The sequence below is a fragment of the Lacerta agilis genome, chromosome 1 (assembly GCF_009819535.1).
Source record: "Lacerta agilis isolate rLacAgi1 chromosome 1, rLacAgi1.pri, whole genome shotgun sequence".
Classification (NCBI taxonomy): domain Eukaryota; kingdom Metazoa; phylum Chordata; class Lepidosauria; order Squamata; family Lacertidae; genus Lacerta; species Lacerta agilis.
The window spans coordinates 69,844,472-69,856,585 of NC_046312.1; the positions used below are offsets into that span (position 1 = coordinate 69,844,472).

The window sequence follows — 12,114 nt, forward strand, 5'->3', positions numbered from 1 at the left end:
AATGTCCTGCAAATAACTATTTATTTTCATCAAGTGGATCTTTTTTGTATAGTGTTTCACAGGCCATGAATGCAAAATGCTTTTTATCTGACCCAAACATCTCTTGTAGACAGTTCCAGTCCAGAGTGTCTTTCCTATGTTTTCTCCCATTGATTATAACCCAGTGGCATGAATGGAATTCATGAGGCACACATAATTAATTTTAATTGGTCTCTGACAAGATCTCTACTCCAATTTATGTATAAACTGAGTCAATTACAATAAATTACAGAAAGTTATGGAATCTGTGAGGTGTAAAGTAGCAATGCATCACAGTGAGGTCATAGGAGGTAAAACAGGAAGGCAAACACAGAAGCAAGACCAAGAAAGCAGCTTGCATTCAAGGTTTTTAGTGCTTAGCTCCTATAACAGTCATCTGTTCCAACCCACATCATTCTCCATAAAGACAACATTGTTAGGTCCTGGGAAGCAATTATTCCATGCTCCAAATGAGAGATGTAAACATTTTCTTCTGTCAAAAGAAATGTAATTTTCCATCAACATTTCATAAACATTTGTAAATGTTTGCCTATTTTGAAACTGTATTTTGCAGCCTGTTGTTTAGTGTGGATGAAGGAGTGGGTGTCTCTGTGAAATAAGACACTTTTGAAATTAGAAGCTTATACCTTAAGGTTTGGATGGCATGGATATTTGTGGTAAGATAAGGTCAAAATCAATGTGGACTTTAAAAACCATTTTATCAGATGTACTATACTGATAATCTGGAATAGATATAAAACTACCTTATATGTGAAGATACCTTTATGAATCTCAACACTAGAAGTGTTTCATGGAAAACAGGTGATAGGCAAAGAGAAATGATTAAAGTACCAAGAATTATTAGCGTGGAACCAAGGAGACTGTAAAGTTAAAACAAGGGAACAATTAGCAAGGGAAGGTCACAGTCTCCAATGGTTTTCCTGCTTACAGTTTACAGAGATTTAAGTTACAGTAGATAAAAAGACTTTTGGTATAGAACAACAGAAAGACTTTGAAACACAGTTGTGTATGAATGATGATCATGTCATTGCAAAAATGTACAAATTACTGTTGAAATTTGAAATGCAAGAAAAACAAGTTAAAGAATGTCTAATTAAACTGGGGGGGGACTTTGGGCATAATATACAGATAGAACAGAACATATGTCAGCAAACTTTTTCAGCAGGGGGCTGGTCCACTGTCATTCAGACCTTGTGGGGGGCCGGACTACGGTATATTGGGGGGGGGGTGAATTAATTCCTATGCCTCACAAATAACCCAGAGATGCATTTTAAATAAAAGCACACATTCTACTCATGTAAAAACGTGCTGATTCCCAGACCGTCCGCGGGCTGGATTTAGAAGGCGATTGGGCCAGATCCGGCCCACAGGCCTTAGGTTGCCTACCCATGGATTAAAGAATAAACTGTGACACCTAGCAACTTTTTCCAGAGTACTCTTACCTAGTCTTGGTTGTCCAGGTGGTTTATATTTTGTAGGTTGACGAAGTTCTTGTCTACTGCAAGAAGTATTCTGTTGTCCAACCAGGGCTTTCAATTTCTCTTTTTGTTTTCAACCCTGCTTTCTATTATGTATGTGAAGGGTGCAAACTGCTCCAAAAAGGCATACTACAGTGCCCTTCATCCCATCCAGCTGGGAGCATTACTACCAAGATCAGTTCCTACTTGAAGTCCTCCACCTCCCTAGGCTACTGGTTCCATTGTTGCATTACATTTACTATCAAGTTTCTCATAATGTTACACTAAATACATACTGTTCTGCAATTTAAGTACAATAAACCTAGTACTGCCCTCTGTACAGCAGAGAACAAATCTTTGTTCTCTTCTATATGATAGGTATTTGGATATTTGATGAGAACCTACTATACCAATGTTTCGTGCCACCTAACCCCATTTTTTTGCCACCATCCACATGTGAATTGACATGCCAAATTGGAGTTTGTAGGTAATGCCCCCCCAATCAACATTGTCGGATCAATGTGTGCCCCAATGCATTGAAAACTCTTGATTTATCTAGCATAGAAAACAAAAACAAAATTTAAAGCCTATAGACCGAACTTGACATAAATGATAAGTAACCATTTGGCTTCTTTGGAAATTGAGTAAAATCTCTCTTATTCCAGTAGGCTTTTATAAGTAAGTGCAATGTTCAAGGCATTCTGGTTGATTTGATATCATAATTTCATGGTGATTATTTTATTTTACCCCTTAACTACAGAAGCTACATCAGTTTCCACTTTTGCAAAATTTGAATATAAAAATAAAATGATATCTTAAAGGCAAACATTTAAGATGGAAGAATGTACATTTAAAAAATTAATGGCTCTATTATATTCATTCTTTATTAAGTCTTGAAATTCTTGTGCCCATCACATTATAATATTATATACACGCACACTTTTTATGCCCCACAATTCCTATAAACTAGAGTCTGGGGCAGCTTACAATATAAATACTGTACACAAAACCACCAGTACAATAAAAACAGGACTTAAAAACACAACCACAATCAGTTAACATAACTGAGCTGTGATGAACATTTATAGCATCGCAATTCTCAGCATCACTCCTTCTACAGTTCAAAGGCCTGAACAAATAAGAATGTATTCAGCTTATGCCAAAAGGCCTCTACTGTGAGGGTCAGCTGAATGTCTCCTGAGTGGGAGTTCCATAAACATACCGGTATTATCTTGGGGTGTTTTTTTATTATAAGCAGTTTCATTGAAATATCAGCTGTGTACTTCATACATCACTCTTCAGTGCTACTTGCATATAATGAAACCAATCAATCTTGATCTTGAATGATCATTATCATTTATTATTATTATTATTATTATTATTATTATTATTATTAATTAATTATTATTATTATTATTATTATTTACTGTTTAACTAAAAGGTTTATCTGCAAATTAAAAACACAGCTTTAAGTGAGAAAAAGGTCTGTTTGTAAACTGTGTTAATACAACCTTATGCATACCTGTTCAGAAGTAAGTTTCAATGAGTTTCCTCCCAGATAATTGGATGTAGGGTTGCAGCTCTAGTTATCCATTCATAGCACAGTAAACCATTGCTACTGATTTCCTAAAATAATGTGCTGGAGGAATGCACACTGATAACATGCAAATTCCAGATAAGTGCCTCTAATTTGTTCTAAATGATATTTTTAGTACTACTAAACTATAAGCCCAACACATCCAGCAATAAGCAGTGTTGATTTTTTAAAGGATTGTTTCAAAATATTCACTAAGAAACATTTCCTTTTGTTATAGAAAATATACCAGCAACATTTGCTGAGAGTTAAATTTTAATGTTATCCCTGTCATATGTCAAGTCATCACTGCTCGTTTTTCAAAAATCAATAAAATAGATTTTTTTTAAGGAAGTGTCTAAGCAACAGAGCTGCCTCAACAGTAGACAGTAAACCATGAAAACTGGTTGATTGTGGTACAAAAAGGTATTGTTGTCAGACAGTAAGACAGCACAAGTTGACAGGGAGGTAGTTACAGAAAGCTTATTTTGACACTGAACCATGTTAAATTGTACAGAAACACAGTTAAAAGCAAGCACCCAGATTAGTCAGGCTCCTATAACAACCTGTTAGTACCACATGCACTGCCAAAATATAGCCCCCCCCCGCAAAAAAATGTATATTGATTTGGAATCCAGAAAACAGTTCGGCCACTAAATTTTCAACAGAACACTTCAAAACACTTTGGATTGGATCAGGCATAGGCAACCTCAGTCCTCCAGATGTTCTGGGACTACAACTCCCATCATCCCTAGCTAACAGGACCAATGGTCAGGGATGATGGGAGTTGTAGTCCCAAAACATCTGGAGGACCGAGTTTGCCTGTGCCTGGATTGGGTCCATATTTCACTCCCAACAGCTAGAATGCTCTCCCTAGCAAGCAGAGGGAAGTGACAACTTTTCCCAATCCTCTCTTTTCACTGCCCTCTGTTATAGTAATTTACAATAATATCCATCTCCAATAAATTCTAAATAGCTAATATTCCTTCTTTGACTCACTTATTATAAGTTACTTATTTATAAGATTAGTTACTTGTCTAAAGCTATTGAACAAATCTGTTTGTAGCAGTCCATCAAAGGAGATGGCCTTGGAAATCTCCAATATAAGGCTTTACATACAGGCCACACTCTCAAATTTATTAATTTTTATTAATTAAATCTGTCAGTTGCTTTATCTTGCCCAAAGCAACCCAAATAAAACCCCACAGAGATACACTAAAACCAAGATGAAAGAGAACTACATTTTAAAAATTCCACCCATGGGATACAACACTAAACAGTGAATTCTGTGCATAAGCCAGGTTCAGAAACCATAATTTCAAGTTTGCTTATGAGCCAGAAAACACAACAAACCAATGTTCATTAAAACTAAAAGTAAATGTTAGCAAAGTCCTTCTCCTGGTCATGTGGGAGAAGGGGACGGGAGGGCACAAGTCTTGCACACACTCCTTCCTGCTCATGCATGAAACACATATGGTTACACTTGTAAACACAGCCATCTTCTAAAGTCAGCAGGCATATGGTTAATTCAAATTATCCTCCGAAGTCAGATCTTTCAGATAACCCAAAACTGCAATTTTGGGATTATATGGAATGTCACAGCAGCCTGTCTTTACTTTTGTCCAAAAACATTAGAAAATATGTGGATAAGGAATTAACAGCCTTTAAAAAATAGGTTCTATCCCAGCAATAGGTATTTTCATTAGGCACAGACATATTATACTTTAACTACGGGTAGCTTTAAATACAATCATTTTAAATGGTAATATAAGCACTCTAGTAAACATGAAGGAGGAAATCCCATAAAGGCAAGATAACTGGTGGAAAGGTGGCAGCTCCCAAGGAGTTGACAATTGTGAAGGGGCTGCAATAAAGCAAAGGGTTAGGTTTTTTTGTAGCAGTATTACTATTCATAAAGGTTGTTAAGGGTATGAAAGCATTTGATCAGATAGCATTTGATCTGCAATATTTAAATTATGCTTTAAGAATAAGCAACAGATGAATACACAAACAGGATCAAGAGTTAAAACGTAATTTCAGCACTGTGACAATCAAATACCACAGAAGACCAAATGTGGAAACTGATATGAAAAAGGGGGGGGGGGATTCCAGCAGCTCTCCCAGCTAAGCCATTATTCTTAAGAAGCACGACTATTCTGGGCACCCTCTTGTTTTTTCTTGGTGACTGGATGGTAAATATAACTAATTACATAGTGGACTCCAGTCTCATAAGTAGACTACTTTTTTGTTTCTACCAGATCCTACACGTAATTATTGCAGTTAGTTATGAATATTATCCCCAGACAGCTACTAAACATTTTTGCTGGAAACTACCGGTAGGAATTTGAAATATTTTTCCAACCATGAATTCAGAATCTCTGAAAAGCACAGGTCATTTTCCATAGAATTCAGAACACAATACTGTAGAATATCCTTTTAGAGCACTGCAGTTCTCCCACTTCAGTACAGCATTTGGGACAGATGCATTATTTTCATGCATGCCTATCAGCAAAATGAACATGAGAAGAAACTTGTTGGATCAGACTGAAGTCCCAATGAGGCCAGCATCCTGTTTTCACAGTGACCAACTACATGCCACTGGGAAACCTACAAGCAGGACTTAAGCACAGCAGCACATTCCCCACATGTGATTCCCAGCAACTTATATTCAGAGGCTTAGCTGGTTTTAAATGATGTCATGCCAATTGATATTGATATGGTTATATATTGAAATTTTTATAAATGCATTTTACTCTTCTGGAAGCCACTCTCTGAGCACATTTGTCCCAAAAAGCATTTTATAAATATTTTAGTAAATAGTAATAAAATATTATCCATACAAACAGACTCCACATTTTAAATGCAGGTTGATTCTGGTTAGTACCATGTTCTCATGTTTAGGCGAACCTGAGGACATGGATAAGATCTTTATAGTGGCAAGGCACACTACATGTTCACAAGAACCCTGTTCATATTGGCTGGTGAAAGTGGTCAAAGGAAACCTGGGGTTTTGGATGTCAAAAATTATTAATGTCTTATTATACAAAAACCTCAGATAGTGGTGGGACACAAAGCAGGGCTTCTTCTACTGCTCTCAGTGGATAGGTAACTCTACAAAGGATGAAACAGGTACTGTCAGAGAGAAAGTTATTGAGAAATTGGCCATTGAACTTTTTCAAACATACCTGTTTGTTATCTTTTTCAAAGTTCTGCCAGTCTAGGTTGTATACAGATATGGCACTGGGGGTATACTTATGACCTTGGCTAAAAAGTCTACTACAAAAGATCAATAAAACCAATTATACTCCATTGATCCTGTTAGATCTTTCCATGACCTTTGTTACCATTGACCATGAGAAGCTGGTGATATGACTGAGACAGGTCAGGCACTCTTGAGTGCTTTTGCTACTGTTTACAAGAAAGCTAACAGACTACAGAAATGGCTCATCAACAAGCCACAACCTTAATACCAAAAGACTAAATTGTCTCTTCTCCTGTACAAGGTTAACAATGAGAGCAGCATTGGGCAAAAACAGCAGCACATTTGGGGCTAATTTTTGCATTATTTCCCATGCATTAGAACAAAATTTCAAAATAAATTTAGCATTATTTATGAATGATGCATTGGCATAACAATCATTGCTTTTGCAAAGTACATGTGAATCATGGCACGGCCAGGATAAGGCCCTCACTAACATGGCTTATTCAAGACATTTAGGATGTAAATAATTATTCTCTATGGCTCTGAAATTTCCAACCCATGGAGATCCAGTGAAGCATTATAGCCAGACTTTTTTGGCATCCAATTTGGCACTTGCCCTACATAGGCATTAATTTCTGAAGCCTGGGTTAAGTCAATAACAAGTATGGGGTCTTGGTATCAACTATATCTTAGCTATTTCAATCCGATTCTTATTTGATATTTGATATTTGTAATTAAGTCTATTGTTATGTATCCTAGACCTTTGGAATGGTACCATGATGGCTATGTTCCAACTCCATTGTTGGAGGCACTATGCTTCTAAACACCAGTTGCTGGAAACTACAGGAGATGCCTGCATGATTCCCACAGGCTGGCCACTGTCAGAACAGAATTCTGAACTAAAGAGGCAATTGGTATGATGAAGCTCTTCTAATGTTCTTATGAATGGGGTTACAAGTTATAAATCTTGTTCATGAATAAGTATGCTACTAATCATATTGGTTTTTATTGGTTTTAATGCAGCACACCACCCTGATATTTTATTAGATATATAATTTTTTATAAATAAAAATACACAGGGAATTTTGCATGGAATTTTGCAAATTTAATGAATTACACAGAATCCTAGAAAACACAGTTATTAAAAATAGAGCTCTAACTGTTACAGTTGTTGAAAGATGTTGCGACAGCATCTATACAAGTTCCAGTATTCAGATAGCAGTGCTTCAATGTCTCGCATGACTACATGTTCCAGGCTCATGGCCTCCAGTCATTATTCATCACTTTCCAATAATCCCCACCTTGCCACTGTACTGATCTTTGCCAGGACAAAAAGAAAAAATTAAAAATCTGTGAACACTGGAATGCTGAATTTATCACATATATTTAAATACTGAATCTATAATTTTCAAAAAACCTTTTGATAAAGTCTGTCACAAAGGACTCCTGAGTAAACTTAGCATTCATGTCATCAGAGGAAATGTCCGCTTATGGATTGGTAACTGGTTAAGGAATGGGAAGCAGATAATAGGAATAACACTAGACAGTTCTCTGGAGGGATGAACGAAGTGAAGTCCCCAAAGGATCAGCATTGGCATCTGTGCTTTTTAACTTGTTCATAAATGATCTATAGTTAGGGCCGAGCAATAAGATAGCCAAGTTTGCCAGTAACAAATTGGTCAAAGTGGTTAAAACAAAAAGGGACTCTAAAAGGACATCTCAAAACTGAGAGAATGGGTAATTGAAATGGCAAATGTAATTCAATGCAAGCAAGTGTAAAGTGATGTACATTGGGGCAAACAAAATTCCTGATTTCATATACTGTATATACTAATGGTGTCTGAAATGGTGATGACTACTCGGGATTGTGACCCCTTTTTCTTTTTGGTGATCAAACCTTTCCGTTCATCCTTCTCCTGATCATTTATGCACAAGTTAAAAAGCACCAGCCCAATCACATCCTTAAGGACCTCGCTTTTTCCTCCATTATTTGAACTGCCCATTTATTCCTACTCTGCTTCTTGTTCTTTAACAACTTACTGGCCCATAAGAGGACACATCCTACTACCCCATGACTATCAAGTTTGCTAAGGAGCCTTTGGTGAGGGACTTTTTGAAAAGTCAATAAAGTGTGTCATTATTCCCAAATATTTTATCACAGCAAACCTCTTAATGTCAAGAAGCAAACTGTTCATCCTCTCTACCAATAAATAGCTGCAACCAGGAAGATAGAATGGGAGAACAGAGAGAGCCTGAGTTCATGGAAAGGGATATAAGGGAGAAAACCTTGAAAACCTAAAACTTCTTCACTATCATACAAAAAGGTGACAGTGAGTCTCATGTGATATAGGCGGGCAAACTATAAAGGGGGGAAAGGAGTGCCTTGAAGTCCAGTTAAAAAGTACCGAGAAAATTGTATAAAGTTCAAGGAGGAGATCATTTGTTTCCAACCAGTTATTTATTCCTCTGTCAGGATTCCGGTCCCACAATTTGGGAGCCAGTTGAAAAAGGATAGCAGTGGCATGCCAGTATTTTTTATTATTCTGACTAAACTTCAGAAAGAACTTTCTGATGGTAAGAGCTGTTCAACAGTGGAACAGACTCTCTCCTTCACTGAAGGTATTGAAGCAGAGGTTGGATGGCCTTCAGTCATGGATGCTTTAGTTGGGATTCCTGCATTGCAGGAGGTTGGACTAGATGATCCTCAGGGTCTCTTCCAACTCTACAGTGCTATGATTCTAAGTATACAGTGTCTACCATATCATCCCAATCCACATATTTCTTGATGTTTCTCAGCAAACTCTAAAACATAGGTGGAGAACCTCAGACACAGGGGATGAATACAGCCCTCCAGGACACTACCTGACCCTCAAAACTCTTCCACAGAAACATACCCTCTCCCCCCAGGCCAAATGCCTCACTATCCCTGTTTCACACTCTGGATGCTTTGCCTTTTGGAGCGTGTTTCTGAACTATGATAATGCCTCTTGCTTCTCTGGATACAGAAGGGTGGTGTGCAAGTGTGAGTAGAAACTAAACTACTGTACAAAGGTTACATTTACATTTGCTGCTCTGCACACTTTTGCCTCTGGCTCTGCCCACCACTAGTATGTAGACTTTGGTATTTTGCCCAGAAGGAAATGCAGTCATTGAGCTGAAGAAGCTTCCCCACTCGTTCTAAAAAGTTGGTCAGACAGGATATACCTTTGTACAAACCATGCCGATTCTTGCTGAACTATAGCTCCCATCATCTCTATGGCTTAATGTGACATGCAAACCAGGTCTTTGAATTGCATCTTGAAAATGACAAGTCTCTTTCGCCAAACCTTTTTTAGGCATATTAGACATTACAAGTATAGGCCATCATAAATCATAAAACATCCATATATAAAATTGTGAAATATACAAATAAACAGCCATGTAAAACATGTAATGACAAGGATTTTCATTGGGAAACTGATATTCACTGTCACTTACTTCAGATGCAATGTGTTATCTAAATTTTGTATTATTGATTCATAACTGGGCAACCGCTTTCCCAATTACTCTATTGGGCAGTCACATTTCAAAGACCACCCCATATAGATCACACTGCAGTAGTCTAAACAGGAAATTAGTACAGTATGTATTCTTTCAAACTATTTATTCCCCTGGAAAGGGTATAACTAGCAAACCAGCTGAAGTTTGTAAAAGTAACTATTTATCACAGCTGGCCTTCTAGAAATAAAGCTAGATTTAAAATTATTTGATGTATTTTCGTTGTTTCTGTAATTGGTTCTGCATGTGACACATACTCCATTAAAAATGTTCTGCCATGTTTACGTTGTCTGGCAGTTTTTTTAATAAAAAACCTAGAAATTGTTCAACCTAAGTGCAATCAGGAAAAATTAGAATAAGTATATATCACGTAAAGCCTTTACATTTGGTGGTAACTCGTATTATTTACCAATACCACCCATCCTCCCTTTAGTCCATCCAGATCAAACTCTTCAATTTACCATGTTCCCTCCTGCACAACAACAGGTCATATGTATGTAATAATTGAATGGAATATGCTAAGGAGGTGGGGAAATGGCAGCCAGCTTTTAAAAATTGTCCATATTATTCCTTCAACACCCTAAATTCCTTCAACACCCCCAAAATTCCACTTACACTGCATTCTAAAACAGCTTCCATTTTTTTGGGCATCAACGTATTCTTAAAATGTCCCCAGACTATCTTCTTTTACAGCTCCTGGGAATATGATCACGTCTTTTAAGTAGTACATACTGAACAGGTGCACAAAGCCATTGTAATTCTGCACCACCTATACTGTTCAAAGTGAATGCAGTTTTCTTGTGGTGACATTCCAACCACAAAAAGCTAAGTGCTCAGGCAAGAATTATTTCCTACAAGGAATATTGTAATACAACTTTTCTAGTATTTTAGTCATGCAAAAATCTATCTTTCTACACTCTTGCAATATATATAAATTTATTACTTTTATTTATTACTCATCCTTCATCCCAAAATGGGTCACAATAATTTAAGATACAACAGTAAAACCCGTTAAAAACACATTAGAAACACAAGAACAGGGTGGATCCTAAAATATCAGGTGTCAGTGTTCATCAAAGGTTATGAACCTAAAGAATTCCACAGATCCAATCCTGTATAGTATCAGATTAGGCATTACTTATTACTGATCTATAGCAACATTCCTCTTTTATTCAAATACAGCAGTAGCAATGGAATAATCAAAAGGCGTGAATAAGAAAAATCTGTCTTGCAAAATGTTGCCTCATGTTAAGACAACAGCCTCCCCGTTTGCAACAGAAAAATTAAAAACATTAAAAAAGACTATAAACCAAAACAGACTACTGTTCAAATTAAATCATTTTTATTCACCCCCAATGTTTTATAATGATGCTCTCTGTTTTTTGCAGTGCTGTTTATATTTTCAATATGTAACATGTGATATATAAGACGACCCATTCTATGTTTCAACAGATTTGTGACCATTAATTTGATCTAAACTTCTTTTTTTGTAGAAAAACGTGACAGTCTTTCACATACTGAACACAGTTAGCCTGCCTTAAAAAAAACCTCATTGCCACACTTCAATTCAGCAGCAGGCAACAGGTTCCAGCCAGTGTGTTAGTAACACATTCAGCCAAGTTTGGCTGACATTCAGTCAACCGTTCACTACGGCACGAAATCCAGAAGCAATATAAACAGCTACAAAGGTAAAAGCCTGTTGCTCTTGCCAGACAACGGAAGTGTCAAGAACACCAAAGTACGGCAATATAAAGCACTATTATAACCAGTGATTTAAAAAAAACAAACCAGCAGAGAGTATCAGAATTCGTGCTCTCTCTCACACACGAGACAAACGTCTCCTTTACTTCAGTTATACTGGACCCAAAATAAGGTGATGTTGATTCTAGGGGGAGGGAGGGAAGCAAAGGGGGGGGCAATAATATATCCCATTTTCTGATACGGAGGATTAATCCTTTCTCTCTCTCTCTCTCTCTCTCTCTCTCACACACACACACACACACACACACCGGGTTAAGTATGCGAGTGTATCTGGAGAGTGGGAAATACTCACTCAATGAAGTAACTGGCTCCTTCTTCCGAGAATCCCTCCTCCCATCCACGGGGAAGATCTAAATAAAAGAACAAAAGCAGGAGGGGGGGAGAAAGAGAGAGAGAGAGAAAGTGGCAGTGAGAGAAAGACGAGGGAAGCAAGATCTCAGTGCCCTGGAGATACGCGAGCGTAAATCCCAGTCACACAAAGGTCGCTATCCCCCCCCCGCCACCCCCCGCGCTCTCCCTTTCCCGTGAGAGAGAGAGATAGAGAA

The 12,114-nt window shown here is 37.5% G+C and overlaps 1 protein-coding gene across 12 annotated transcripts in view; it reads right to left on the reverse strand.

The window, feature by feature from the left end:
• The window catches only part of PLEKHA7 (pleckstrin homology domain containing A7), a 145,968-nt gene that overhangs the window by 133,333 nt on the left and 521 nt on the right, over positions 1–12,114 (reverse strand). For all 12 annotated transcript variants that reach the window (XM_033153623.1, XM_033153632.1, XM_033153614.1 and 9 more), the window contains one exon: positions 11,862–11,919. In XM_033153623.1, the coding sequence (XP_033009514.1) occupies positions 11,862–11,919 (58 nt within the window). The remainder of the gene's footprint in view (positions 1–11,861; positions 11,920–12,114) is intronic.